The sequence below is a fragment of the Aspergillus karnatakaensis genome (assembly GCF_047715665.1).
Source record: "Aspergillus karnatakaensis strain CBS 102800 unplaced genomic scaffold BJY04scaffold_22, whole genome shotgun sequence".
Classification (NCBI taxonomy): Eukaryota; Fungi; Ascomycota; class Eurotiomycetes; order Eurotiales; family Aspergillaceae; genus Aspergillus; species Aspergillus karnatakaensis.
The window spans coordinates 138,201-166,084 of record NW_027395734.1 but is presented as its reverse complement, the minus strand read 5'-3'; the positions used below and the strand labels follow the sequence as shown (position 1 = coordinate 166,084).

Here is a 27,884-nt window from a genome sequence, read left to right as displayed (position 1 = left end):
ACGACGCCAACAAACTAGCGTTTCATCTCACCACCCCTGGGATTTATCTTTCGACCAAGTCGAGATATGATGCTCGCTTGATAACATAGCAGCCGATGCTGGCAGCCCGATAAACCACCTGCGCTCTCTCGATACCATATGGCGGTAACACCCCCCGCCCCTTTGAAGCGCGCCCCCTACGCGCCTCTCAAATCAAGGCGGGGGTGCAAAACCTGCAAGTACGTCCCGTCTGTCACAAAGAGCCAAAAACACACTGACGCCTATAGAGCACGAAAAGTCAAATGCGGCGAGGAGAAACCCCACTGCCTCCGGTGCTCTAGCACAGGCCGCAAATGCGAGTACGCAGGCACAGCATACGGGACATATTCATCCGCGCCGGCTATATCCTCCGTGATCTCAACCGCCAATAAAACATTGTCGCTTTTGCCGAATACGGTAGCTAGAGAGCGCCGCGCATTCGCGTACTACTTCCAACATGCGGCCCCGCTTGTCGGTGGATTGGATGCTGACTTCTGGAGCAATATCGTCCCGCAGGTTTGTGTGAGTGAGCCGGCTGTTTGGGACGCGATTATCTCCATTAGTACGCTGTTTGAATGTCATGATCAACCGGTCGTTAGTGGAAACTACCGCGATGCGCTGGCCTGGTACTCGCGCGCGGTGTCGGCGGTTCGGGTGCGTCTTGAGCGCGGTGGGATGGATGTGTTTGTGGGTTTGATTAGTTGTGTCCTTTTTATCTGTATTGAGGCGCTTCAGGGTGGGATTGAGGAGTCGTTACGGTTATATGCTCAAGGCGTGCACCTCATTCTTGCGCTGCGGGAGCAGGTGGTTTGTGGCACGCTCCCGAGTAGTGATGCGTCTTTGCTCGAGGAGACGATTGTTCCGATATTCATGCGCCTCGGTGTTATTGCGAGTGGTGGAGGAGTGTCAATTGGGAAACTCCTCCGTGATCCCGGACATCATCTGGTACCTGGATTTGTATCGCTCAAGGCTGCCCGAGAGTCCATCATCCGTCTTACGGCCGAAGTGCAGATATTCCAGACTGAGTGCGAGGAGCACCACGAGTCGTCGTTTGCGTTACACCCACCACAGGAGATACTTGGTAAACAAGCAATACTCTCAGCAAGCCTCGCTTGGTGGCGCAAAGCGTTCACAAACCTGATGGAGCAGTTGCCCTCGAAGAACACGTTGACCCCAGACCAGATCGGCACCAGTGCGCTTTTACTCTGCTATTACGAAACGCTCTATGTGCTTGTCGGGATCTGCACGTCACCAATCAAGTCGATAACGGATCGATATCTCGCACACTTCCAGCAAATAGTCGAACAATCTCGCATCGCGCTCCTCGCGTCAGCTCGGGCCGATGGCTCGCAACCACCGTTCACTTTCGACATCGGTGTCGCGTTTCCGCTACTCGTGGTGAGCCTGCGGTGTAGCGACTCGAGGACACGGAGGAATGCGATAGCTTTGATGTCTAAAGCACCCCAAGTGCAGGGCTTCTACGGAAAGCCCTTTGCGATCGCGTTCAGCCAGAAAATTATGGAGATCGAGGAGTCCCTTGCCTTGGCGTTAAGAGGTAGCTCGGGAGTGATCGAATCCATAATGCCTGCAACTCCAGCATCAATGGACGGGCTCAGCCACTATTCCCACAGCCCTGGAAACCATAGCGACGGCTCCATCGATACCACACGTACTCCGAACTCACACCCGGACGTATCACTGATGCTCACGGGTGCGGATATTCCCGAAGAAGCAAGGATAAAGCCGTATGGGATATTCAAACCGCGAGACGGCATCCCTCCCATAACGCCAGTCGAGGAGGTCATGAAGTGGAATGTCACCCCGGATCAAGATCTACTTCAGTATTCGAGGACTATCGGAAACCCAGAGGCTCGGACGTGGCATACTCTTCATGAGTGTGCTCCAATATATATATGATTAATGAAAATGTAATAATAAGCTTATAGTACTCCAGTATAATGATTGGTCATGTAACTCAATCAAATGTCGCAGACCACTCCTCCAATTGTTTCTGGATTGATATCGCATTGTCGACGACATGAATTGCCGTATTCCTGTCGCGTCGCTCCAGGGGATACCCAGTTGGCTTATCACGATCTATTCCCTAACCTGAAGAGATGCAGCGCTGTCGTGGTATCAAATCCCAAGTCTAAGGTGATAATCAAACACAGTTTGCGACACTCCGTCTCCACCCTCCAATCATGGTCATTCCAAAATGGACGAACGAGGTCCCCCGTACTCTGGAAGTTGGAGAAGGCACGATTGATACCCCGCACAACACCGGAGTTAGTCCCAGCGTTCTTCCCTTTCACACCCATCCCGATATCTGGGAAGATCCGCCAGCATGGAAACTCTTGCGTTGGGTCTCAGCGCCAGCCGAACGCGCGATTGCAGACGAAGTATTTCACATGCCATCCCGAAGCACGTATATCTCGTGGTCTGACGGCCCTCTAAGCCTCCTGGGCAGTGAGCTTTCTCAGGTAGAAACCGTCGCAGTTCTGGTTTCTCTCTTGCGTGATCACCAGATCAGCGCGTTGCCGGAGCCGGAAGAGCGCCAATTTGAAGACACAAAGAGGCGTACCATTGTCACTATTGATGATGTTGACATGCGTATGTTATTCAGAATGAGGAATGCAGACCGGGTGTGTCTTAGTTGTAGGCGGGTTAGAGAGTCTAGCCAGGTAAAGAAACTACTCGTAACGCTCTGATAAGCAGCAGTAGTACTTTACTGGCCAATGTTGCCCTATTGACCAGAATCCTAACACCCTTTACCCGTCCGTTCAGTCTCCATGAATAGCCATACTGGATGCTCCGGGTACCTGAATCCCCAAGAACCCGAACCAAGAGATGACGAGAAAAGGCAACGTCCATCTTGAAGCCAACCATGAGGCTGGGAAATAAACATGTCGTCTTTGTTGTGGAATGGAATTTTATGGTTTCTATGGACATTGCTCTTGTGGGGTGGTAGGGCCTTGCAGGATTGATTCGATTCCAAATGGACATGATATAGAGACATTCTTAATCTACGACGCACACACTGCTTCACTCCTATCCTACGTGTAGATATAGGGTTCAGGCGTTATTGGACTCGAGCCTCGAGTATCTCTGTCTCGAGCCAGGAAAACAAAGAATTTCTAGCAAGACCAGTAACAACTGTAGCCATGCGAAAGTGGCCAACTGTCGAACGCGGCAATAGGGCAATGATACACAATACCCGTATGATACTCAATAGGACCAGATTGACGGTGGCCGTGGACCGGTGAGCAACATCGAGCTCGGCCGACCGGCCCCTCTAATACCTAGGTCAACTAACCTGTGGCCCTATTCTGGAATCAGCAAATGTGTAAGAGCCAGAGCTCATCTCCCCAAAGGTTTACCTCAAATGTCGCGACGATCTCTCTAACATCATTCATAGCCAGATCAATATTGCAACTCTGGATACCATTAATGCCATGACAGAGTGGTTCATAGGCTCTGACCCCCCCCAGAACACCTAAGGTATAAATACCCTCGACATTGTAGCTCATTCGAAACCCCCTGAAGCTGCTTGCAGGGAATAGAATATGTACACCAGGGCTATCAAACGGGCAGGGGAGAGGTGGCAAGTATTCTTTATTTCTTCGTCCATGGTAATGACTCAAGCTGGCGGAGATACTCTTAAGGGTTCTTTCGCTGGCCCCGGGGTTCTTCCTGCCGAGGATCACAGAGGCGCCCTTAGAGTAGATGAACTCAATCGCAGTTATCTGTGTTGCCGCCTCAATATTCTCTCTATAGTCGTAATTCCAGCTTCGACATCTCTTGGGACCAGAAATGAAAGAAACCCCCACATGTGTCAGAGATTGAGAGCAAACTCGGACACGCTCGACCCTCCTTCCGCACAGACTCCTGTCGCTGCGGTAGTATTGTAGAGCTGCGCCACAGTACTCCAGCGGGGGCTTGAGGACCAAGTTCTGGGCTTGGTGCTTTTCTTTGATCCATTGGAGTATCTCCCACACTCGCACTGTGGTTGCTAGCTTGGCCCTATTTCTCGACGTCATGTGGTAAACCTGTCGCCAATTGTTTACTCCAGCTGGGTTGGAAGAGGTAACAAAGTCGAAGATGGCTCGCTGCCACCCTTCTTGAAGGTGCGATCTCCAGAATCCATTATCGTGGATAATCACAGCCATTGCACGCGATGCATACCGGAGGTTGTAGAAGTCCTCGGTGGAGATAAGAACACCAATTGCTTGTCGAAGTTCGAAGGGTAGCCGGTCGAAAAGATCCGTCGATCGCTGCCGTCTGTTAATGCTCGTCTTGCCCTTGCTCGACGGCAGAGGGAATGATTTCGACTCCGCTTTGATCTCTTCTAGAGAAGGTGTATAACAAGGGTGATAGTCCCTGATATCAACGATTCCAGGATCTGAGAAAGTCAGCATAGGAAAGCCTTTGCGTCAATATTAGTATACCTTTCGGTAGAGGCAGCTCCTGAAAGAATCCATGCAGCTCCTTGAGTGTAATCCCGCTGTCTTCCAGTACCTTTCTTGAGTACCGCCAACACTGCTCATGAAAGAGGAAACAGCCGTCCTCTGGTTCACTTTTGCAGTGTCTTGTGTGCCACTCATCATAGTCACCGATCCATCTAACACTTCGATCAAGCTTCTCATCGAGATCTGGCACGTGGTGTCTAGCAAACACGCCGCTGAGCACAATATCTTCGTCCTTCTGATACACTGGGGAGAGTATCACGATTAGCTATAAGTACCGTGCCATAGGGGGCCTGTCACGCCAAGTCCGTGGGAAAGAACGTACGAACTCGGATTGGGTCGAGCCAGACTGGAAAGGCCGCTACGGTTGGACATCCGCAGAGAATACATCTTGTGAAAGTCCTCTTCGATGATAATGTGACAGCGCCGGACATCTTGGTGGTTTAACGAAGAATAGCAGCAGGCGAAGGCACTTTGTAATCTGATTTTAGCTTTTTGGGGCTTGTGGAGGGGTCTTGAGCCGGAGTGCATTCCGGACGCGTAGTGCAAGTCATCAATAGGGAGCCACTGACGGTGCAATCGGGATCGACACCCGTCCATAGCATTTGAAAAGACAGTCTCCGGCGATTAGTTGTTTCCTAACATGACGTCGGTGATGGCTTAATCGTCAACGAGGCGTCGATCATGGTGAAAGTAGAGGTCATCTTATGAAACTCCCCTATACACTCAGGAGAGGCTACCCCGGCTACCAAATGATGCTTATCACATCCTAGTTGCACCCCAGGAGATATAGTCCGACCGCAGGAGGGAGAAGGCATCTCGACCATGATTTATAGAGGCTGTTTGAGGTGGACAGACAGCCACGGTTTTTGCTTCCGAGAAGAGATTGATCAGGTCAAGGGAAAGCAGTGTAACGCGAATTACAAAAGCTCTCCCAACATACTGGCTTGAACTAAGTATCGATTCTTCTACTATTTGACGAGCAGTCCATCCTACCATCCGTGAAAAAGCGCATCGTACATAAATCCTCTTTACTTCAGATCACACAACAATTCCCGATTTCTCCTATCCGCAAATCAGTAGACGATTACATAGCCCAGTAGATTGGATAGCGAGGGCCATGTCCCCAAGTCGGTAGGCACTTTCCAGCACCCCTAATTCCTAGATCGACAAGTTTCCACACCCTGGCCGAGTCATAAGCTCTTTAGTATGGACAATAAATACCCGGAAAAATGAGGAACATTGGGGAAAGATCACGAGAAGCTTATTTCGAATGTGGCAACAACCTCATCAACGTGATCTAGCAGCATCTCAAACCCACAAGTCATAATCCCTTCAACTCCAAACTTGTCATTGTACCTAGGTTCGTAGCCTTGCCTCACGATCTGAACCGAATAGATGTTGTGGGAATTATAGGAGATCCGGAATCCCCTAAGGTTTCTAGCACAAGACACGACGCGAACCCCAGGAGTATCATACGGACATACAGCCCGCTTGGAATTATACCTTCTGTCGATATATTTGTCCATGATTACGCGAAATTGGTTGCGTCCGTAGCGTTTTGCTCCAGGTAACAAGGTGCCAACAGTGGTGGTGTGGCCGTTCGTCTGGATAAACTCCAAAGCAACTATCTCCGTGGCAGCTTCTGGCGGCCTTGTATGAATATGTTGACATTTTGAAGACCCAGAAACATATGAGATGCCGAACTTTGCCAACGACGCATCCACGCGAACTCTCTCAACCCGCCGTCCATTCACCACCGTATCGTTGTGATAGTATTGCAAGGCTCGCCCGTAGAATGTCAGCGGTTCCTCCTGAAAGCCTCGCTCTGCCCGAACTTTCTCCTTGATCCATTGAGCGATCTCCCAAATCCTCACTGATGTGTCAGACTGGGACTTATATCTCTGCGATACGTAGTATAGACGACGCCAATCCTTGATCTCGTTTGGGGCCCTGACCGAGTTCAGGAATGTCCGTGGCCAGCCTGTTTTGAAACGCGATCTCCAGAATGCATTATCATGAAAGATCTCGGCCATGGTCGGTGATGCATATCTGAGACTGAAGAAGTCTCTTGTTTCAAGAAGGACCGCGATACCTTCGCGCAGCTCAAGCGGTAGGCGTCGGAAGGGATCAGAAGTATTAGGGTGGGTTTGCATGAGAGCCTTCACTTGCTCCGATGGGCGGGGGTATTGTCGTCCATTTGATAGAGCGCTTCTCGGAAGATTAGAGAGACAGGGTTCATAGCCACATACCGACAACATTCCGGGATCTGTGGGTGCGTTATTGACATCAGTGTCTGGCTAATGATGACGCTGGCAAGACCAGGAAAGAGGCACAGACCTCTGGGCGGCGGCAGCTGCATAAAGACACCATGAAGTCGCTCTAGGCTAATATGGTCTTGTTCAATTTCGTTACTTAAAAATTGCCAACACCGTTCATGAATGAGGTAGCAAGAGCCATCTGGGTGGCGTCTGTTGCATTGCCTAATATCCCAGTCGGTATCTAGACACTCCCACTGAGTTCTTGGGTTTGGCTCTATTCTCAGCGTCCCAGCCTGACGCCTGGCGTAAACCTCAGTGAGATGAATCTCATGACCGATTCTGTGTACTGGCCTTAATGTTAGCCGGCCTATTTCTCTCTAGTGCCACATCAACCTGGGTGAAAACTTGCAAACTCGGATAGCACCAAGCCACCGTGGGAAGGTTATTATGGTGGGACAACCACAAAGCATGCACAGCCGGAACTGCTTGCATAGAGAAATCTGGACGTTTTTTGTAGACAACATTGGGCTTTGGCTGGCGGAAAGGGTGGTCGTTCTGCGACAGAAGCTTGCAACATGCCTTGCGAGTCGTCGACTCCCACAGGGCTGTGTCGGAACCTTAGTCCGTTAATCGCTGCTCGAAAGGTCCGATCAAATAGATATTGGAGCAGTGAGCCCCGCTCCACAACACTATGCCATCCTTTTACTTATTGTCAGGTCATACTTGGTCATTCTTGCCGCTAGGTAGGCCTTTCATATTCCCTCGCGATACACCTCGCTTTGCTGGGCTTGCGAATGGTTGTAGTTTGACTCGCCTAAGCGTTGAAAGGACTTCAAATGGGCGGCCCCGTTTGCACGCCATGGGGAGTCAGCAAGGAGAGCAACCTTTCGGAGGATACCTCCGCTACGGCATATGTCGGATCCTGGACGTCACTTCTCAACTTCGTCACTTCCACCATCTACTCACTGCCCCAGGACTACATTATGCAGTCATCCAACACGATTACCATCTCTTCCAAGTCCCAGTTCACAAGATGTATCCTCTGCGGGTGTCCAACCGTGACCGCGTTCCCATCGTGGCTTGATCCTGTGAGAATCTGTAAGCTCCTTACTCGTGTACCCCAGACATAATGCTCATATGGGTTGGCTGAGCACTGCAGTACATGCGAAGTCTGGAGACGCACAGATTACATGTCTGTACGCCAAACATCACGTCTCCAAGTCGAAAGATAATTCGATCCGTTGGCCAGGTGATGTCAACGAGTGGCAAATCAGGTGCTGCCGCAGCCATCCAGTAGATTCCTGCTTTATCATCCATGACCGATGTTGGATTTATCTGTGCAAAATATTCGAACAGGACAAATTCATTCTAAATGACATCCATGCCGCGTTTGAAAAGCTGCCTCCACCTCGCGGTCCGTATACCCCACCCCATATTTTGTATCGAATCCATCAGATACAAACTAACCACGGCATACACCCTCTTCCAGACCCTGGCATCATGAACCCGAAGAGATACCGTCCTTGCATTTTTCCAAGCTCAGAAAAGCTCCTTGCGAACGTAGAAAGCTGCCCCGTGCTCTCCAACCGTGCTGAGAGGAGTTCAAACCGTGCTCGAAGGAACTCAGAGAATGCACACACCGAAACAGATCCCTTCCAACGACTACCCCTTGAGCTCTGTGTAATGATCGCAGTCCTTCTTAGCACTAGCGACTTTCTTGGCCTACGCTACGCCTCGCGCGCAATGGCCGATATTTTCCACGACGACCATTTCTGGAAATCTCGATTCCAATCTGGTGGAGAGCGCGCCTTTCTTGGTTATCTAACCCAGTCGAGCCAAGTGGGAAACTGGCAACAGTTGTACCGCGCATCAGTATACTTGCAGCATACCTCAGACACCACATTAATGGTCTGGGAAGTCCTCCAATGGATTAAGGACAGCATTCACGCAGAGCAAGGAATCCACGACCCACCGTTAGACTTTTATGGAAGAGCTCTCCAGTTTTACCACAGCAGCACCACGTCACATTCCAGGCGCGTGGAACGCGTACAAATATCCTCACGCTCTCTAGTCACAGTGGGAGTCAGTTTCATCTCCCGCCAGAATCCGAGCAACAGGTCAAAAGGGGATCCTTCAGCAAAGCCGAGACCCCTGTTAACAGAGATTGTGGCGCTGGAACTTATACACGAAGATGGCTCGAGCGTGATGCTAGGCTCCAGGATCCAAGGATCCAAGGAGAAGGACCTCGCCGCGCTTTCTCGTGACATCACGAAATATTATCGGCAGCTCCACGATGATGATACAGCTCTCTCTCCCTACCACAGCCCTGGCGTGCATGTTCTCTATAGCGCGAGAACGTTTCGAGGATTTCGCATTGCTTACAACGCCTCTGGAATCTACGAGATCGGGCTACTGAAGCAAAACACCTACTATAAAAGTGCCCAGAACCCGCTCCGTGGCCGGAGGGGTGTCCAGTGCTGTGAGCTTGATATGGCCTTGCGCCGAGTCGATGAAGTTGTAGGTACTTTTGAGGTAAGACAAAGGCCTACGTTACTTGGTTGGTAAAGCCCGTATAGGGCCGCCAAAACGTCATAATGTCTGACACAAGGACAGGGCCGCAAACTGGTAGATTTGGGTATTCGAGATCGCGGGAAACTTGAACCACGGCATGGCCGCGGCCCGCCTTTTTTGAGTAGCGCTTGAGACAACTATCTTATGTCTTCAACATCGTTAATCACTATACATTCTCTATCACGTAGACCATAGGAAGTACACCAATGCCGCTGCAGTGCAAATGTGCCAGCAGAGAAAAAGAGCCTGCTTCAAGTCTGTCTTCTGACCTTATTCCCCATCGCAGTAGTTTGCTCGCACCCTTTTCTTGCAGACTACTCCGACTTTAGCTCCGCCTCGATGATGCCCTAGAATACGAGTTAATGAATATCATGCGCTTCAGGAGGGTCGAAAAATATACCTGTCCATCCCCAGGCGGATACCAGAACCTTGCCTCAAATCCCGCATCACTCAGTAGCCTAGTCCAGTGGCTCTCCGACCGCTCAAGACTGTTACAGAAGACCATCATCTCCCAGTCCCACATGGCCGAGAGCATGGGGCAGTCCTTCTCGGGGAGGATAAACTCTTCGATGATCAACTTGGAGTACCCGGCTTTCATAGCGTCACGGATGTGCCCTAGGATTTGGAGACACTGCTTGTCGGACCAGTCGTGAAGGATGAATTTCATGTAGTAGATTCGTGCTCCTAATTGCGTTGTGTAAGTAGCTATGGACCTTATCGCAGCCTGCAAATCGAAGTACTCACCCTTAAGAGGTTGCTCTTTGAACAAATCAAACACGATCTTCTCAGCGTCAAGCCCCTCGACACTCTGCTCAACGACATGCTGCAGATCCTCAAGGATGAACCTGCCTTTCACATGAGGGAGCTTCTCTCTGAATGTGCGGATATCATGCCCCCTTCCACCAGCGACGTCAACAAGAAAGACCTCGTCATCTTCAACGGCAATCGGATTTATAACTCGTTCCTCAACAGGGAACCATACCACCCATGGGGGCCGACTCCCTCGGTCAGCTTCCATAAAGCTATTTGTTATATCGATGCGCTCAGGGCTCTTCGCGATCCATTCCCATATTATCTCGGAGTTTTGCGTCCCATATTGCCACGGTCCGGAGGTCGGGCCTTCGACGAACTGATAGTCGTGTTTCCGAAGGAATTCGGGAACCCTTGCAACGCTGGACATGCCAAAGTCGTATCTATTGCACTTTGTTAGTCGAGGAAGAATAAGAAAAGACGTCGGGCTGTGTACATGAACTTGACCATAGCGACGCTGTAGCGATCTGCCATTTGGTGGGTCATTCTTGTTGCCGTGTAGAGGTGGACGTCGTGTTCTTCAACATATCCGATCCCAGCGAGAACACGGAGAACACGTTCTGTTTAAATTAGACACCAGAAGCCTGTATGCAGATGCCACGTACCAGCAATCAGAGGACTAGCATTCTTGACGGCGGCCAGCTCTTCCACCGAGCGTGGCTCGGTGCTTTGGCTTAGCGTAGTGAAGATCTCCAGGTCGATTCCCATTCTCACACACATTGCTTGAGTTGGCTAGGAGGAATAATGCTTCTTAGCACGTCTTCAGCAACCGCGATTGAGGTCCTTACCGAGTACACAAGATGATAGACATTATCCTTGGGCTCGTGTAGGGCTCGAACCAACTCCTGTGCTGCTTTCAGAGCGGCAAGCCTGTCCTTTTCATTCCGCTGCGCCTTGAACGCTCCGATAGTCTCTGTGACATTGTGTAGGAGACCATCGACTAAGTCGGCTTTTGGCCCGTTTGCATGATTCACAGGATGACTACCGTTGGTCCCATTGGTGGAATTGATACCGTTTACCGTCATGGTTATCGTGTAGAGCGTGATCTAGGGGATGGAAAAGATAGCAACTCGTTGACGCAGCAGGCTCGCTCGCAGATAATAAGTTTGACACCCCGGGAACCCCTCACTTCAGTTCATTTACCCCCAAACAGGGTGGTAGTTAGTCTTTCGACATAAACCAGGGGCTACAGGTAACGCGATGCAATTTCGCCTGTATCTGGGACCTCTTACGGCCAGGCTTGTACGCCATGAACAGCGCCAGGGGCTAGGCCACCCAGGGCCGATAGCCGCGGAGTTGAGATTGGCCGTTGATATTGCGGCACAGCAGTGATCGGCTGGAAAGCAGCAGTGGAAGGAGTTCCGGTTTGAGATGCAGGGATCTGTCCCGTCTTGTCATGGCTGGCGCCTTTTTGGGGCGCACTAAATTATTACAGCGAAACTTTGCCCATTGCGAAGCTGGGATGCGATTCCTTGTGTCACGGCAACGGTTGATAGTCGACAGGTCTCAACGCTCAAGTTGATATACGCAATTTCCTCTCTTTGGGTCTTGAAGTGGCGACGGATCTTTCCTTGCCATCTGATAGCCGGCCTGGAATATAACCCAGGAGTCTCTGGATAGAGTCTTAGCAACCATATACCTTTGTCATTTATTATGGCGGAAGACCAGTCGGTCAGCATCACAGCGGTCTCATGGAGTCTGGGGGCCCTGTCCACCTTGATGGTAGGGATTCGACTGTATACTCGAGTCACCGTGACACGCAAGCCGGGCTGGGATGATTTCTTCATCGCTCTGTCTCTGGTACACAGCGTTGCCCAACCATAGACTACTCATCTAACATTGCTATAGGCAAGTGCGATCGTCTGCTCCGCGCTCGTTGAGATCGCGGTTTCCTATGGGTTAGGAAAGCATATGGCTGACATCAGCGACCCCTTCGATCGAACGCAAGCCATCAAATACACCGTCATCGCACCCAACTTCTCTGTGGTGAGTACCACCACCGGCAAGATATCCGTTGCGATATTCCTCCTCCGGCTCATGGGCCCATCTGCTACAATCGGACAACGCTGGTTTCTCTATATCCTCACAGTTATATCCATTGCATGGAACGTGTTGGCTATCATCGCCATCATCGGCTTCTGTCGGCCTGCGAAGAAGATCTGGATGCCAGAAACGCCGGGCTCTTGTTTTCCGTTGCAATTTCAGCTTGTCGCTGGGACATCTCAAGCCGGTAAGATATTGATGCAAGGTTCAACGCGACAAGGGCTTATGGTTATGGTAGCTTTCAACGCCTTCGCCGACCTTTCTCTGGCGGTGTTCCCGATTTGGATATTTCGCCGTGTACAACTGGCGACGATGAAGAAGATTGGCATTATTGCGATCCTAGGAGCCGGAATCTTGTCGGTTATTTCCTTACCTTGCTTCGACTTGTCCTGACGATATAGTGCGGCGGCTGCAACGCTAGTGAAATGCATCCTCCTGAAGAACCTGCCAGAGCATGCCGATATAACGTGTTGGTGCTTCTATGTCTCCCTTAAAAGAGTTACTAACCGGAAAAAAGGGTCTTGGTCACCCATTACCACGTGGTATTCGTAAGTCTATTCAACGCACCCCTCAGCCTTTGCTAGCTAATTATTGCTAGCATCGAGGTATGGTCCTTGAGACCACCAACTGTGAATGATCTGACAAACTAGATGTACGTTATCGTGCTGTGCGCAAGCTTGCCCACACTCCCCCAGTCCTACTCTGCATTCCTCAACAAACGTTCGACATACTACGACACGTCAAATCAACGCTCGGGAAAATCTGAGTCGAAGCACACTCCCATCCGGTTACAACGAATGCCAGACGCCTCGCTATTCGAGACTCTCGCGGAAGATCGCGGCTCAAGTCAGGAGAACATCTTGCCGGACAATATGCACATCAAGAAGACGACAGAGGTTAGTGTGGTGCAAGAGAGTCGCGAGTCAGCGGCGGCAGATCATGATAGATATTTTCCCCGGGAGAATCCTTTCCGTGCGTCGCGGGAGACACGATTGAGTTAGTGGTAGGTAGTCAGACATGATATTTCCTAACAACATTATAAACGTTTGACCTTCTGGTCCGACTATAACGCCCCTAGTCTATTTGAAAATAATGCAAGGCATCTCCCCAGTACTATTGTCTCAAGACCTTGTTTCAGCCTTTCCATTCTGGGCCACCCGTACTCCGTACTTTTGTTCGCCATCCCCTTTCCCAGGTCCCTCGATAAGGCGGACCACCCCGCTGTCAGAGGCGGGCCGGTAGGGATGGCGTGGCACTACTGCACCCCCATCACGCATCACCCCGGTTCATCGACTTGGCATCAGGGATCTTTTCCAGAGGATGCTCCTGAATTTGTCGTAGGAAGCTAGTGCACTGAAACGGCGTCCAAAGTACCGCCGGCGTTACCATAATCGGACTTCCGAGCCCTACCCCTGCCTCAGGCACAATATTCCTATCTCAACCCTTATATTGTGCGAACAGAAGTACGTCTAAGAGTAAAAGTGGCCGCTGAATAGGAATTGGGGCAGTTTTCACCTTTCCAACCCTTCCTTAGATCCCCTTCCGGGTCGGTGCCTTGGGACACCGAGACGGGGCACCCGCTACGCCTCTGAGCTGTGGCTTAAACACTGTATCACTATCTATTCATATATCCCCACCGTAGCACGAGCAATACTACTCAGCAAATAAGGTCCGCATATTCAGAAGCTTAATCAACGACGATCCTAACCCTAGCAAGAAAGCTGAGAACCGGTCTCGCAAAGTATGCAACCCCAACACCAGTCAGAACCACAAAGATAAGAAAGTTCCGCGCAGCAGCAAGCCCGACTTGCACCATATTCTTGTCATACCGCTTGTTCGTCGTGTCCAGCGTATTTCCAGAGGGGAACTCCTCCTCTGGGAGTGGTTTGTTGAGGAATCTATATATACAATAAGCCCTCATCTCTCTCCAAACTTAGGACACAACATAGCGGAACCGGTAGTTGGCAAGTAAAAGGAAAAGAGTGGACTTACTCGCATAAAGGCCCCCACCCATCCTGCACCCTCCAAACCAGCAACCTCCCCGGCTGATCAGCAAGCACCCCCTTGATCATCGCACTATGCTGCTCATAAACCCACTTCCCATTCCTCTCCAAATCGCCATAAAAGAACATGTTAAAACAGTGCACCGTATACTGCACAGCCCAGTACATCTCCGCACTAAACCACGGCAGCACATGATACCAGAACCCCCTTGCATGCGGGAGGATCAACGCAGTGAGACTCTCATACCAGCTATCCACGTCACGGTAGTTGAGAATCACTTTCGCTTCAGGGTACGCTTTGATTAGTTCTAGCGCGAAGATCGAGCACGGTTGGTCGGTGACGGCTTCGGCGTGCCCGAGAATTTGGTCGAAGTCGGAGCGCGTTATACCGGGGTCGCCGCGGTGGGTTGTTCCGATGAGACCGTATTTCCGGCGGCCGAGTAATGCCCATTGTTTCCAGTGCATTGGGGTGTCCTCGCTCATATCGAAGCCGTGGTAGACGTGGGAGTAGCCGAGGAGTTGGAGGGCGCGCCGCAGGGACTCGGTGCCGGAGCGGGACATGCCGAGGGCGAGGACGGCCATGGGCTTTTTGCGGGAATTAGGAGGTGGGCTTGGGATTGTGTAGATCCATTTTTCGAGAAAGGCGGTTGTCATTCTGGTGAGGGTGGTGATGGTGGTGGTGGTTGAGTCTCCGATGCGCTGGCGGGAGGTTTGGTGCGGCGGAGGGGGTGGTGGGAAGCTCAATGAAGAGAGATGCAGTTGAATATGAGTTCAATTATCTGGGTTATTATTTTATGGATCATTGCTATCAGAGACCAATTGCAATCCGTGCTTTTGTGAGAGAGGTGTTGCGGGTGTTATTTCTGCATTAGGTTCCATGTTGCGCCGATTTGGGGCCGATCTTCACGGTCCTTGGCGGGGTTGCTGCTTGCGAGTCATGTTGGACTTGGAGCTCCTCCTGGGGAATATAGAACTCGATCTACGCAGGACGTTCTCTGCAGTAGCACTTGTTCAAACGAGGCGAGAAACAAGCTTTGCAGTAGATAAGCCATCGTATGCACAAGCATTTCTCGTCTTACGACCCACCAAATTGTGAATAATGACTGTAAGAGTGGCGCATACGGACCGCAGTTAAAGGGCTGTCCGGCAGCTGGGATTCAACATATTGCCAATATATTCATCCAGGTGACTATATACCATGTACCGCCCATACTCGCAGATACCGCGCGTCCATAACGCCCCTCAAAATCTCAGTCGAAAAATGTACACTTCCCGCTTAGCGCACTGTCCGTAACCGCCTTGTCTAGTTGCGCCGCTATCAACTCAAAGATATCCTCGCCGAGATCGAATAAAATCCCATCCGTCCAGCGATTGAAAACCATAAATGACAGCGAGAATGAGGGAACGTTTCTGGATGTTTGCGAGATGCGGCTCCTAATCGGATTGCAGTGCGAGGACTGCACGCGCACGGATTTGGCAGATCCCATGAGATCTGCGTAGCTGCGACCTGCTCCCTCCTGGTAATTGTCCTTGTGCGAAGTGCTCTGTATATAGCAGGGTGATGAAGTCACGGGCGCGAAGAGTGAATCGTCGGTTAGAGTTGGGAAGAAGAACTCCTTCTTGGCCAGCAGTGGGATATGCAGAAAGTCGGGCAGAACAAAGTATTCGAGACTCGGAAAGGGGCTGAGGATCTGTCGCACGTAATGCGCGTTGTAGTACCAGAGTGCCAGGAGTTCTTTGTAGAAAAACTTTACCATGGCGTCTATTCCTTCCTCCTTCAGTCGGAGGCTGTCGGCTTCTGTGCCCCCGTTTGGACGCTTATTTTGCCCTGTTGCGAGTTTGAGCCCGGTTTTGATACACTCCGTTTCAAACTTCTTCATCAACTCGCTGCCCATCCCGAAGTATTCGAATCCGCTGACTGAGCCAGTCATGGCATCGGTCACGGTGTCTTCCTCCCAGGTGATGAAGGAGACGTACTCAAGGCTGTGCTCGACTTCGTATAGATCATATAAGGTGGAGTAGAGTAGGTGGAAGCTGTACGGGTAGCACAGCTCGACCATGCAGTCCCTGAGCATGGGAAATAGCGCTACATCCTCTTCTGTGAGCAGCCGGGGGAGCTTTAGGATCAAGTTGGCTCTTGAGAATTTCCGCCTGAAAACTAAGGATCGCGTTGCGTCCGACCAGGATGTACAGACGCTTCGAACTTGTTTGGTTGCCTCAATCACGGTGCTAAGGTTCATGATCCGACAGCTTTGGGCCTCCCATGTTGCCCCTCTTTTCCCCGTGTAGAGCTCGTCCGCAAGGAACAAGTCCAGAATCGATACAAGGATCTCGTTTGGTAAGGATCGAAGAAGCTCGGCTGAGCGATGCGATGGTTGAGAACAGTAGCCCTCCATCCTGACAATAGCATCATCGAGTCATCACGCTTTTCTATGTCGGGGGCTGAATAAAGATTTTCATGTTTTTCGCGGAGAGAATGCTCTCAAAAGCGCATCAATACAAGGAAGTAATCTCTGAGCAAAAGCCCAACCAGGAGGTCTTGTTCCAAAGATATGAGATGGAGGAGGAGGAGGAGGAGGAGGAGGAGTGGCATTGTCGGACGGACGGACAAGGCAGCAGGACCGGAATCCGGGGAAAGTGATCATCCGGATGTTCTGTCGCCTGGAGCCAACCAACCACCTTCGACAGACAACTATCCATCGAAGATAGTCGTGCCTTAAGATCCACTTGATCAAGATGAGCAGAATTTGGGTTCCACCGATTTTGAGGCCGGATTACACATGGCCTGCGCCACCATTAACCACAGTCTCCAAGACCACACCGCCAGTTCCCTCAATGCCAGGGAAGCTCAAGAGGAGAATATGGGGCATTATTCACAAGGCCCTCTATCACTTCTCGCAGTACTATGTCTCATGGTTCGGGACCTACAATGCATGGCACGTTTATCAGCTACCGTTCGGTCTGGTGATGAAATGGACGGACCGAGCAAGCATTCAGGAAGTCGCGGCCATGCAGATGGCGCGCGCCGCAGGAATGCCGGTCCCGAAAGTTATCAGCTGTGGTGACCACCCAAATGAGCCTTGCCTCAGTTTCTCAATTCTGATGACACGACTGCCGGGCTTTGACCTTTTCAACTTAGACGAACCGTTCGACCCGGACCACGAGGGTCCCTGGTTGCAGGAGTTGAAGACCTGTGTCGACGCCATGCGCCTCTGGACGCCGCCAACCAGTACTGGTATCTGCTCAGTTCTTGGGACTGAGATTCGAACTCACAGGGTTTCCAATCACATCATGGGGCCATTTGGGGATGCTAAGCCTTTCTACGAATATCTCTTCGCACCGACTTCGTCACGCACGTTTGAGTGTCATGAGGCGTTTGAGAAGACTGTATCCGTTGCGGAAAGGTTACGGCACCGATCTCACCGGGTGATGTTTACTCATGGAGACTTTAAAGCACATAACATAATGATTGACGACGATATGCATTTGACAGGCTTCTTGGACTGGGAAACCGCGGGATGGTATCCGGAGTTCTGGGAGTTTACCACCGCGATGCGCTTTAGGGGAGGGAGTTGGTGGTACCAGGTCGCGTCATGGCTAGGCGGCGAGCATTATCTCGACGAGCTGGCCTCTGATAGGGCTCTTAACAATCTGACTGTCGACTCTTACATCGGGTTCTAGGAACTACTCTCGTCGCGCGAGTTGGATTCAATCCGGCGATCGTGCGGGTGAATGTACTATTACTACGGAAAGTTCAAAGCCAGTATAACAGCAGCACGCAACATCCCGAGATCAGACCCTTCGAGCGTGAATATCATATATACCAGCTGATCGAGTAAACTTCAGCACCAGCGGTGCATTCAGAGGCACACATTCAATTTAGCAACAGGCCTCGGCTGATCATTCTTCGCAGCCGAAGCGGCATGATAATTCCCCAAGTCAAAGCACTCCTGCTCCAAAGCAGCCACATTAGCGCACTCTATAATGCCATCTCTCGCCAATCTCTGCGCAACGTCCAACAACCAAACCTGACAAGTCACACCTTGAAATGAGTTCAATTTCCCATCATGAACACGCATGGTCTGATCAACCAGCGCGTGCTTCTCCGGCAAAACACTCGCAATTTAATAACCACATGGAGAAAGAGAGACTTGAAGATGCCGCCGGTCGGAGCATGATCTGCTATCCACCCATTACCTATGTCTTTGACATGGTATTTAGTCCCGCGGCTGGAAATGGTGTGGAAATAGTACGCCCAGTGAAAATCATTGGGGCGGGGAGGGTCGTCTCGGATCCAAAGAACGATGTAGAGATTGTTAACCGGCAACTGGGCCAGCTGGTCTTCCTGTGCTCTTTTTATCATTGCTGCTCGCTCGCGGGGGCTCTTCCATGTTTGGCTTGGAGCGGAGGACATTTTGCGCAAGGTGCGCAGGAATAAGACAATAGTTCGACGGGGCGGTTTTGTAAGCTGACCACACCTGCACCAATTCACTTATATATATCTGGCCTCCTCTACCCTAGTTATGCCTTGGGTATCACTGCACGCAACCTCCCCCTCCCACATCCATACTGGCGCAGCTCGGGCCCCCTCTAGGCGCCGAATAAGAGCCTCACTCCAATAACCTGAACAGAGCAGATTCAATCGCTCAGCAAGCGCCGCAGCTTTAGCCTCGCCTCTAACTCGCATTGCCCCTCCTTCGCCGACATCGTTGGCTAATATTCCTCTGCGGCGCCCGTGAGCATGCATGTTATGGTTTGCGGCACAGAACCTGCATGAAGGGTGAAGGGGCACAATTGCGTTGTCGATGTGCTGTCCATGATTTCAAGAAGGAAGGAAAATTAAGCGCTTTGAACAGACCCCAACCATGAGCCACATTCAAACTTCAAGAAGCCAATTCGGTACTCAAATGTCAAACCCGGCCCATCTGTCCACCCGTTCCACTCGCTCGACCGGCGCCTCCACCATCCCACCCTCCTCTTGCTTCTCGACCTTTTCAATAAAATTCACGCAACTTGCTCCTTGCCTTCTGCGCCAGTTGACTTAGCCAAGCTAAAGCGAAGCAATTACGTTTCTCGCAGAACCAGCTTAAGGGGAAAGAAGAAAGCCAGGACCTCCCCACCCTCCACGCGCAAGGATGGCCTTGAAAGGGCACCATCACAACCGCAAATACGGCTCTCTGATGGCGATACGAGGAATATCACTGCAATAACCTCTTAAGTGATTGACAGCTGTGCAAGAGATGTAAAGACATATTGCCCTGCCTTGACCTGTGCAGGTTAAAGCACGGTGGAAAGTTTTAGTAGAGAGTAACATCATAGGATTCAAGGCTTTTCTCGGCATGGTATGGTGAGTTCACAGTGGATGTCCATTCTATATGGCTGCCAATCTACATTAAACCATCCATAACCCCTGGTCGAATCACAAAGTCCTTTCACCAGTAGGACTACGAAATCTACCAACAACCCTAGCCTTGACCATAAAATGGCCCGTCTCAGGGAACGGCACGCCACGGTCCAGTGCAACGCGAACACTGGCTTCTGTAGTATCATGTAGTTCGTAATCGAAGGATGTTGCAAACGAGGCAAGAGTGAAGTAGAGATCTGCGTAGGCGAGGCTGTATAAGGCAGTCGGTATCAGCTTGAGCAGTGTAGCCAGGTAAAGAAAGGGCTATTGGGTTCACGAACTTGATTCCAATGCATTGCCGACTTCCTTTTCCGAAGGATGTTATGAATTGTGATATGTTATCGCCTCGCTTCCGGGTTTCTTCCCAGCGATTTGGGTTGAAGGATGTAGGGTTTGGAAAGATCGCCGGGTCCATGTGCACGAAGTAGCTTGACATGCTTACTGGGGTCTGTTGTTTGTTAGTGCTATATCAGGTTTACTTCGGGGTAGGGGGTGTGCTTTGGCTGGGATGATGTAGTCTTCGTACTTCAAGGTCTCGTTTGGAGCGATTCGCGGAGTACGAATAGTGAGGCCGTGTGAGAGGCGAACGGCTTCATTAATGACCGCGGTCTGATGAGTCGGTTAGAATAGGTTTCTAGCGAGATCATGTCTCGGCGCTGAGGGGTTGTCAACGTACGAGATACGGTAGCTGTTCAAGCTCGGCCAGGGACGCTGTGTTAAGATCCTCAATACCGCTGTCCTCGATCTCCGTCCGCATGTTGGACAATATATCCTTGTTCCTAATTATATGGAAGGCGGCAACCGTCAGCGCATTTGCCGCCGGCTCAGTACCTCCACTGAGCAGAATCATGCCCTCATCGTGGATTCTCGAGGGCGTCCGTTCTGACGCTGGAATGTGAGGGTCTGTAAGCGCATCAAACAGCGTCCCTTTCGACTTTCCTGACTCCGTAGCACGGATTACGCTTGCTGATTTCTCTGCGACCCTTTTCTGAACGCGGGCCATGATCGCCGTTGCGGGCTTTATGGCTGCAAAGAGGCAAAGCGGAATATAGTGAAGAACCGTCAACACGAAAGGGTACAATCGAGTGATGTGGTCCAGTTCCTCGGTCTCAATAATCGCATCCCGCACGTCACTCCGGAAGGTCTCATCATCGAGGAAATTGCAGCTCTCACCGTAGGAGTAGGATGTTATAATATCCGCGGCAAGGGCTACGAACGCGGCGCTGAGATGGACAACCCTATCATCGTTGCGAAACTGCTCCAATCGTTCCATGAGTCTCTGCACCTTCGCATGTATCAGTGGTGATATGTTGTTGATTGACCGCTTCGAAAACAGGTGACCTAGTATCCCCCGACGGAACCGGTGATGATCATGGTCAACGCTTGCGATCATGGAAGTTGGTGATCCGAAGAGCCCGACAAAGTTCGGGTCTTTATTGCGCTTGCGGGGGGCGGAGGTGTAAATCTCATGGTAGAAGGATGAATCTTTGATGTGCAGCTCATTAGGGGTGATACGGACGATAGGGCCTTTATGTTGTTAGTACATCATCGACCACTCGATATCCTGACGCAGCAGATACCGTATTTCTCGTGCATCTTTTCGATTTCCCAGACGAACCTTCTCCCGCGGATAATATCGTGATAGACCTCGTAGAGGCTGGTTGTGGCCGTAAGCCTCGGGCCTGGAAATTTGGCCAACGGGTGGAGGTAAAGCCGATATATGGTTCGCGTAAGATAGATAGGCACAAGACCGAGTAGGAGAACCTCCCATCGCGCCCATTGAAGGAGATTCATTTAGTGCAAGATGCAGGGTATCGGGTAACAAGTGTAAAGACGTTGGGAGTTGCTCTCCTTGGTTGTACTAGGGAATATATGCACGATCTCATCAAATCTTGTTCCCTTTCCTTGTCCTACTCGGTGCTAGTCTCTATATATTCATGAGCATAAGCCGTGACATAATTACCTCAACACATAATTCATGAACACATCACAGCTCTCTGAAAGCCCAGAGGCTGAATTAAGTTCGGCCTGCTGATCATACTTCGACCTCTGACAGGCCTGTCATGAGCGAATTCAGCGCTCTCAAAGTTTGAATCATGAATTCATGATAACAGGACCCCCCCCCCCCAAAGCATGTATTTAGCTTCATCCTGCTGACTCTAGTTCCAGACTCTGAGAGCGTTGTGATATCACGACTCCAGATCATGGGCCCGTACTGTGATGGCAAGCCCTGTACGACAAACATCGTGACCTAAACAACTATTTAAAACCCGCATGGTCAGAATCCCATATCCCTTCCATGATCTCCATCATTCAGATAACCCACAATGGACCAAATCTCAGCCCAAGACCTCAGCAACATCCTCGTCACCTTCCTCCACCGCTTCGCCTACAACGACACCACCCCCCTCCCACCAGAAGACCTAACGCCCCTCGACGACTTCGTCCTCCCCTACATCCCGCACAACCCCAAAATCGTCCACGAGCTAGCCATCTACGTCCACTGCACATTCCCCTTCCTCCCGCTCGAAATCCGGCAGGCAGTCGCCTTCTACGACGCCTTCCAAATGTCCGTCGACGACATCCCCATCGAGCAGCACGACAGCCTCACAAACCTCTGCACCCAGCTCTCAGCCCGAGACCAGATTAAGCACCCTGTCTGGAACTCTTTCTTCGCGTCGCTTCCGCTCCTCCTGCGGCATTATGGGCCGTATGCACAGACAACGCTCTTCCGGGGAGCGCTGGAATTCATCCAGGCTACCTGTCTCGAGAGAACGCTGTTCCGTGGATACTCGGGGTCTAACTACCCGAGCTATATCCGGCGGATGAGCGGGCAGGGGCCCGTGCAAGCGGTTGTGTGTTTCCCTGAGGCGGAGTTCCCGCAGAGGGAGTATCTCCCGTTCGTTGCGTCGCTAGAGGCTGAGCTAGAGGATTTTGTGGGGACGGTTAATGATCTGTTTTCTTATTACAAGGAGAGTGAGAGTGCGTTTGAAAGGGTTAACTTTCCGCTCAATCAGGCAGAGTGTAGTGGGAGAGCGGTGCGGGATGTTCTGGTGGAGTTGGTGGATGTCGCGATGGGCTCGTCGCAGAGGATAAGGGGGATTTTGGGGCTGTTGGGGGATGCGAGGCTTTCTGAGCGCATTGGGGGGTTCTTTAGAGGGTATGTGAGGTATCATCTTTCGTGTAGTCGATATAAGATTGTGAGGCTTTGCGCGGAGTCGGGGAATGAGGAGCTGGCGCGATATCATAGGATGAGTCTTGATGTGCTTGGGGCCGCTGGGGGAACTTTTGCGATGGAGGATTGCACGGTAACAAACGGCCAATCCGACACGAGCGGCTTGAGGAACTGAAGAGGCATGATTTCCTGTTCATGATAAGATAGTTCTAGGTAGCCGCCTGCGGTCCTTCACAAAGTTCGGCAAATGATATCCAAGTCCTGGGGAGTCATACAGGGTGTTACTAATAGCGCTGATATATGGAGGTGTACAAGACTAGCCCAAGACATCCATACGCGAGGATATGGAATTACGGTCATCTGGCACGATGATAATCCCTATCAGTGGCCCTGACCTATTGCAAAAGCGCCACGGTCCAATGTAGGGTGTGCTCCTCGTTGATTTGAAGATAGAGATTTGTTGATATGGGAGATATGGCCGGTCAGTGTTGGTGCTACGCACCTCCGCTCTTTAGGTTCCGCACACATGGTAGTCCATTAGGTGACGAGAATGATCTGCTTAGTAGAAGAGATGGAACAGAGCAGGCACTAGCCACCTGCAATCCAGCACGGATTTAGGTCATTAGGGTGGACGTATCATACGACATGCAGAGCGTGGGTACTATCGTTGATCGCGGATTTTACACTGCACTCTAAAAAGGGTAAAGGAATAGTATATCAGAACTAATAGACACAAGAACACACGACCTCGATCGGTCTAACTTCGTACATAAAAGATACCCGTAGCATGGGCGATAAAAGTAAAACAGCACTCGCAGCATCACACATCAGAATAAGCCCACAACTATCACCGTAAAGTACAAATCACATCCCCCCCTTGGCTCATGGCACTCAAAAGATCGCCCTAAACAAATCCCTCACTCCCTTAAAGATACCCAAGCGTTTATCTACAACCGCAAAATCAGCGACCCCTAACAGGACAACGAAGAACGCCAAAAGCTTAACATAACGGAAGAGTTTCAGGATGACCAGACCTCGTTGAACCGCCTGCCTTTCCTTCTCAAGGCTCCAGTTCCTTTTGATACCCACGCTATCCTTCACCGCCAGCTTGGGAATGTCTTCAACGGAGTACGGTGGACGCATGAAGTTGGTGACTTTGAGGAAGAAGGGCGAGGGGCGTGCAATTGTGCGATAGTGAGTGAAAGATTTGAAGCCGTAAGAGCCGTGGTAGGCGCCGTGGCCGGAATCGCCGACACCGCCGAAGGGCGCGTCTGGAACCATGGCGTGGAGGAGGACGCCGTTGATGGTTACGCCACCGGAGAGGGTAGAGGAGATAACTATAGAGTGTTAGGGTTGCCTAGAATATAGAGAGAAGACGTACCGTTATCGATCTCTTCCTGGTTCTTACTAAAGACGTAGATGGCTAGAGGATGAGGGAGGCTTCACCTGTCAGTCGACCCAATTCACCAAGACAACACGCCATACCTATTGATAGATTCGATGGCCTCCTTCGTAGTAGCTTTCACGACGGGGCAGATTGTTCCAAACAGCTCCTCGGACAGAAGCGAGTCTAGTGAACAGTTAGACCAATATCAAGCGCCATCGACAACGTGCATACCTGTCACTTTGACATCGCTCACAATAGTCGGAGGAAGCTTCCTCGTCTTCGCGTCCGGAACTCCATTATACTCAACATTCCCAGCGGATCTCTCAAGCAGCCCGTTCAACCGGCTATAGTTCTTATCGTTCACAATATGCGTCAACGAATCCTTCGACCCCTTATTATACTCATTCAACCAAAAGATCATCCTCTCGACCAACTTCCTCTCGACCGACGGATGCGCAAAGACATGATTCACCGACAGACAAATCTGCCCGGAATTCATAAACTTGATCCAAGCAATATCCTTCGCCGCAGCCTCCACATCCGCCGAACTGGTCACAATCGCCGGACACTGCCCACCAAGCTCCAGCACCGTCGGCGTCAGATGCTTCGCCGCCGCAGCAGCAATATGCCTCGCAACAGGAACCGACCCAGTAAAGAAGATATGATCAAACTTCCGCTGCAGCAACCGGCCCGTCTCCGCCGCACCCCCGGTTACAACCCTCACAGCACTCGTATCCAGATACTTCGGCACCAAATCCACAAACAACCCCTGCACAGCACTCGTCACCTCCGAAGGCTTGAGCAGCACGCAACACCCCGCCGTAATCGCCGCAATGAGCGGCTGCACCAGCAGCGAGAACGGGAAATTCCACGGCCCGATAATCAGCGCCACGCCCAGCGGCTCGGGACGCACGATCGGCTTCAGCATGAAGGTCATCATGCCCGCGTTGGGTTTCTGGTCTGCGGTCCAGGAGTCGATGTTTTTGAGGTGCTCGATCAGGTCGGTTTGCACGTTGGTGATTTCCGTGAAGGTTGTCTCGAATGGGTGCCGGTTCATGTCGGCTTTTAGGGCTTCGTGGATCACTTGCTCATTGTCTTTCACTAGCCACCAGATTTGCTTGAGTTGCCAGCGGCGCCAGGCGAGTTCTTTGGTTTTGCCGGACCGGAAGGTCGAGCGGAGGGTTGTGTAGGCGTTTTCGACGGCGGGTTCGGGGGTGTAGGACGTCATGGTGGGCGGGTTTGATTTCTCAAATTTTGAGTTCGGAAAAGTAGAGATTTCGCCGGTCGAAAGCTTTTATTTAGCTATTGCCCCTGAGTTCGCAGGTGAAGCACATGTCAGTGCGGTTGTGCGAGTTGAGGGGATCCGGCCAAGAGAAACGTCCAGCCTGCAGGAGGCAGGAGCTCGGGCAGGCGTCGCTTCCGATTCGCGCTTTGAGGGGCAGAGCATAGTGATGGTTCGGTGTACAAGGTCTCTAGGTGATACAGCAATTTCCAAAGGGTGGTCTGGGGTTATTGGCTGCAGGAGGAGGTTTCGAATTCTCCGCACCAAGACAGCCGATATCACCGCGGCCCGTGGTCCAAGCCGAGCCTCGACGTTTCCACATGAACTTGGCGGTTGGCCTTGTGGGGTAAAATGCTTGTTCGATTCTAGTGAAGATGAAAGACGTATAATTCTGAACTTCAGAGTCGCTATAAGAAACACTCATGTTGATGCCATAAGGGCCGTGGCTCATGAAACAGGTATAAGAGCGCCGCCCGATGCAATATATACAATAAGAAAATATAACAGAGTTGCCGGAAAATAACACACAGGCAAGGCAGTATACAAACCTAACCAAAATGTCTCTGCCACCACCCCTTCTTCCATGTCCCTCCAAACCGATGGTTAATACAAGCATGCTGGCTGCGAAAGTTCTCCGCACCACTATGCCGCTGACCATTCCCCCAGGCATTAATCGGGAGAACACAGACACCCCCGTTGGTCTTTCCAACCGCTGTCTCTTGTCCATCGACACAGATCGGCTGCTGAAGCTTGTGGAACGGCGCCCACGTTAGCCGTCTGTCTATCTCTCCCCACGGAGCTGCAAGATCTCCAATCTTCTCGTCCGCCTTGACTGACTTCGCGATCATAGGATGCGTCGTCGGCAGAGAATCCGAAAGCGCATCGAGGATCGCATCGGTAAAAACTCCCGGACCGGTGACTTCGAGAATTGTCTTCTCGTTGTATCGCGGCCCGATCAGCGGAATGCTCCACTTGTTCTGCTGGCGCGTATACGACAGCACGCGGACAATCACCTCCCGCAGCAAGGGGCTGAATCGTTGTGGCGCGAACATTGTATACTGAATAAACCCGTATGTGCGAATCCAATGCCAGTCACGCATGAGTTGCATTGACGCATGCGGCTCGTCAATCTCCACTCCCACCACCAAGGAAACATCCGTGTGCCCCGTACCGAGGTCGGAGAAAAGCGGTTTAAGGGACGGACATTGCTTGATCGATTTCGCTGGGTAGACATCCATATCCGCATAGTAGCCGCCGTAGTACCAGAGCAAAAGGTATCGAAGGAGATCCGACCGAATAACGTGGTAGGGGTAGGAATCATAGAGCTTCTTCAGCTCGGGGATTGTGGGTAGAATAGTCGTTAGGAACTCGTGCGCGTATTCATCTGTAACCAACTGATGATTGTCAGCATAGTCGCAATCTCCCAGTTCAAGAATAAACTCACAGTATACGCCCAATCCCCATTCTTCTCCTCAAACTTGAGCGAGTCACCGCCGCGTTCAATCTCCTCCAATTTCCGACCCGCGGTCCCCAAGCGCAATTGCCAAATGCGCTCCTCCGCACGCTTATTCCCACCGTTTTCACTTAAAACACGCTTCTCGATCTCCAGCAGCGCGTCCGACACTTTGCGCTCATACTCGCGATCTGGATTCGCTCGAAACGACGAATGGTGGAGGTATCGCGGGGCTTCTTCGGTGTCATAATCTGGCAGCCATTTCCCGGACACGACGGTTCTGTTCCGCGACGGGACTGGGAATGAGAGCGGTATGTAGTGATAGATAATGTACAAAGCGAGAACGAGGATTGCGAGGGTGAGTCGTCGGCGGAGGACGACTGTAACTGGGAAGGGAACGGCGGGCGCAGCGAAGGGCTTCTGCTTGCGTGGTTTGAACATTTTACGCTGTCGCCATGGGAGCGTCGCGCGCGGAATTGCAGTCGATGAGAACGAAGAGCAGATCAAGTCTCAAGATTCGAATTTGAAGGCTGGAGAAAGCAGGGGACCGACAGGCGACAGCAACCTCACGCTCAAAGAACGAACCAAAGATGACACATGATTACTCCAACTCCAACTCCTGGCTCTAGTTTAGCCTGAAACCCCATTAGCAAACAGCAAACGAACAATGGGGCCAAAAGCAGGCCTCGGGCAGGCACGAAATTGAGCAGGAGCTGATCCTGAACCGCAGCCGGGACGTCAATTGGCAGCCGCAATTTGCAACGGGGCACAGTCCCTGAGACAGTCCCTGAGATAATCGAAACAGGCGAATAAGCATGCGCGGCATTGTTCCACTACAGCTTAGTTGCGCTGAGCTTTCCTTGGGTGAGCATAGCCGCAAACGGTGGTGAGCGGTGCCCGAATCAGAAGAGGTTTTGGACGGGCTGTGGAGAACGAGCCCTCGTATTGGGTCGCTGATGTCATCGGCCTCAAGATCGGTGACTCCGAGGCCGGTTGGCGAGTTTTTATCGTGAT

At 51.3% G+C, this 27,884-nt stretch overlaps 15 protein-coding genes across 15 annotated transcripts; 6 read left to right on the top strand and 9 right to left on the bottom strand.

The window, feature by feature from the left end:
• The first annotated feature begins 24 nt into the window (after positions 1 to 24).
• Positions 25 to 2,013, top strand: BJY04DRAFT_188109 (Zn(II)2Cys6 transcription factor domain-containing protein). Its single transcript, XM_073711168.1, has 2 exons — positions 25 to 218; positions 267 to 2,013. The coding sequence occupies exons 1-2, from the start codon at positions 139 to 141 to the stop codon at positions 1,933 to 1,935; spliced, it is 1,749 nt and encodes a 582-aa protein (XP_073571599.1). The 5' UTR covers positions 25 to 138; the 3' UTR covers positions 1,936 to 2,013.
• A 206-nt stretch (positions 2,014 to 2,219) lies between these two features.
• BJY04DRAFT_217850 (uncharacterized protein) lies at positions 2,220 to 3,081 on the top strand (the record flags this gene model as incomplete). Its single annotated transcript, XM_073716155.1, has 2 exons — positions 2,220 to 2,628; positions 3,029 to 3,081. The coding sequence occupies 2 exons, from the start codon at positions 2,220 to 2,222 to the stop codon at positions 3,079 to 3,081; spliced, it is 462 nt and encodes a 153-aa protein (XP_073571598.1).
• Positions 3,082 to 3,350: 269 nt separating this feature from the next.
• BJY04DRAFT_217849 (uncharacterized protein) lies at positions 3,351 to 4,915 on the bottom strand (the record flags this gene model as incomplete). Its single annotated transcript, XM_073716154.1, has 3 exons — positions 3,351 to 4,417; positions 4,464 to 4,727; positions 4,807 to 4,915. 3 exons carry the CDS (start codon positions 4,913 to 4,915, stop codon positions 3,351 to 3,353), a joined length of 1,440 nt encoding a protein of 479 aa, XP_073571597.1.
• An 819-nt stretch (positions 4,916 to 5,734) lies between these two features.
• On the bottom strand, positions 5,735 to 6,517 carry BJY04DRAFT_217848 (uncharacterized protein; the record flags this gene model as incomplete). Its single annotated transcript, XM_073716153.1, has 1 exon — positions 5,735 to 6,517. The coding sequence occupies one exon, from the start codon at positions 6,515 to 6,517 to the stop codon at positions 5,735 to 5,737; it is 783 nt and encodes a 260-aa protein (XP_073571596.1).
• Positions 6,518 to 8,087: 1,570 nt separating this feature from the next.
• BJY04DRAFT_54009 (F-box protein) lies at positions 8,088 to 9,542 on the top strand. The gene is made up of 2 exons (XM_073720596.1): positions 8,088 to 9,274; positions 9,356 to 9,542. The coding sequence occupies exons 1-2, from the start codon at positions 8,243 to 8,245 to the stop codon at positions 9,443 to 9,445; spliced, it is 1,122 nt and encodes a 373-aa protein (XP_073571595.1). The 5' UTR covers positions 8,088 to 8,242; the 3' UTR covers positions 9,446 to 9,542.
• Positions 9,262 to 11,175, bottom strand: BJY04DRAFT_188106 (S-adenosyl-L-methionine-dependent methyltransferase). Its single transcript, XM_073711167.1, has 6 exons — positions 10,912 to 11,175; positions 10,729 to 10,855; positions 10,560 to 10,683; positions 10,058 to 10,506; positions 9,714 to 9,997; positions 9,262 to 9,660 (listed from the first exon to the last, which is right to left on the bottom strand). Exons 1-6 carry the CDS (start codon positions 11,146 to 11,148, stop codon positions 9,628 to 9,630), a joined length of 1,254 nt encoding a protein of 417 aa, XP_073571594.1. The 5' UTR covers positions 11,149 to 11,175; the 3' UTR covers positions 9,262 to 9,627.
• A 601-nt stretch (positions 11,176 to 11,776) lies between these two features.
• On the top strand, positions 11,777 to 13,167 carry BJY04DRAFT_217845 (uncharacterized protein; the record flags this gene model as incomplete). The annotated part of the gene is made up of 7 exons (XM_073716152.1): positions 11,777 to 11,923; positions 11,972 to 12,353; positions 12,405 to 12,522; positions 12,568 to 12,635; positions 12,684 to 12,714; positions 12,765 to 12,771; positions 12,817 to 13,167. The coding sequence occupies 7 exons, from the start codon at positions 11,777 to 11,779 to the stop codon at positions 13,165 to 13,167; spliced, it is 1,104 nt and encodes a 367-aa protein (XP_073571593.1).
• A 686-nt stretch (positions 13,168 to 13,853) lies between these two features.
• Positions 13,854 to 14,823, bottom strand: BJY04DRAFT_207277 (sulfotransferase family protein; the record flags this gene model as incomplete). Its single annotated transcript, XM_073713839.1, has 2 exons — positions 13,854 to 14,064; positions 14,159 to 14,823. The coding sequence occupies 2 exons, from the start codon at positions 14,821 to 14,823 to the stop codon at positions 13,854 to 13,856; spliced, it is 876 nt and encodes a 291-aa protein (XP_073571592.1).
• Positions 14,824 to 15,342: 519 nt separating this feature from the next.
• On the bottom strand, positions 15,343 to 16,725 carry BJY04DRAFT_53994 (uncharacterized protein). Its single transcript, XM_073720595.1, has one exon. The coding sequence runs from the start codon at positions 16,563 to 16,565 to the stop codon at positions 15,420 to 15,422; it is 1,146 nt and encodes a 381-aa protein (XP_073571591.1). The 5' UTR covers positions 16,566 to 16,725; the 3' UTR covers positions 15,343 to 15,419.
• A 148-nt stretch (positions 16,726 to 16,873) lies between these two features.
• On the top strand, positions 16,874 to 17,968 carry BJY04DRAFT_188100 (kinase-like domain-containing protein). Its single transcript, XM_073711166.1, has one exon. The coding sequence runs from the start codon at positions 16,906 to 16,908 to the stop codon at positions 17,848 to 17,850; it is 945 nt and encodes a 314-aa protein (XP_073571590.1). The 5' UTR covers positions 16,874 to 16,905; the 3' UTR covers positions 17,851 to 17,968.
• A 111-nt stretch (positions 17,969 to 18,079) lies between these two features.
• On the bottom strand, positions 18,080 to 18,737 carry BJY04DRAFT_188099 (uncharacterized protein; the record flags this gene model as incomplete). The annotated part of the gene is made up of 2 exons (XM_073711165.1): positions 18,080 to 18,553; positions 18,732 to 18,737. 2 exons carry the CDS (start codon positions 18,735 to 18,737, stop codon positions 18,224 to 18,226), a joined length of 336 nt encoding a protein of 111 aa, XP_073571589.1. The 3' UTR covers positions 18,080 to 18,223.
• Positions 18,738 to 19,535: 798 nt separating this feature from the next.
• BJY04DRAFT_227563 (cytochrome P450) lies at positions 19,536 to 21,367 on the bottom strand (the record flags this gene model as incomplete). Its single annotated transcript, XM_073718654.1, has 5 exons — positions 19,536 to 19,784; positions 19,855 to 20,014; positions 20,053 to 20,182; positions 20,250 to 21,100; positions 21,154 to 21,367. The coding sequence occupies 5 exons, from the start codon at positions 21,365 to 21,367 to the stop codon at positions 19,589 to 19,591; spliced, it is 1,551 nt and encodes a 516-aa protein (XP_073571588.1). The 3' UTR covers positions 19,536 to 19,588.
• A 533-nt stretch (positions 21,368 to 21,900) lies between these two features.
• BJY04DRAFT_207273 (Trichodiene synthase-domain-containing protein) lies at positions 21,901 to 23,036 on the top strand (the record flags this gene model as incomplete). Its single annotated transcript, XM_073713838.1, has 2 exons — positions 21,901 to 22,836; positions 22,962 to 23,036. 2 exons carry the CDS (start codon positions 21,901 to 21,903, stop codon positions 23,034 to 23,036), a joined length of 1,011 nt encoding a protein of 336 aa, XP_073571587.1.
• A 603-nt stretch (positions 23,037 to 23,639) lies between these two features.
• BJY04DRAFT_207272 (aldehyde dehydrogenase family protein) lies at positions 23,640 to 25,363 on the bottom strand (the record flags this gene model as incomplete). The annotated part of the gene is made up of 4 exons (XM_073713837.1): positions 23,640 to 24,085; positions 24,130 to 24,188; positions 24,234 to 24,318; positions 24,367 to 25,363. 4 exons carry the CDS (start codon positions 25,361 to 25,363, stop codon positions 23,640 to 23,642), a joined length of 1,587 nt encoding a protein of 528 aa, XP_073571586.1.
• A 382-nt stretch (positions 25,364 to 25,745) lies between these two features.
• On the bottom strand, positions 25,746 to 27,826 carry BJY04DRAFT_227556 (uncharacterized protein). Its single transcript, XM_073718653.1, has 2 exons — positions 26,862 to 27,826; positions 25,746 to 26,811 (listed from the first exon to the last, which is right to left on the bottom strand). The coding sequence occupies exons 1-2, from the start codon at positions 27,309 to 27,311 to the stop codon at positions 25,966 to 25,968; spliced, it is 1,296 nt and encodes a 431-aa protein (XP_073571585.1). The 5' UTR covers positions 27,312 to 27,826; the 3' UTR covers positions 25,746 to 25,965.
• Positions 27,827 to 27,884: the final 58 nt, after the last annotated feature.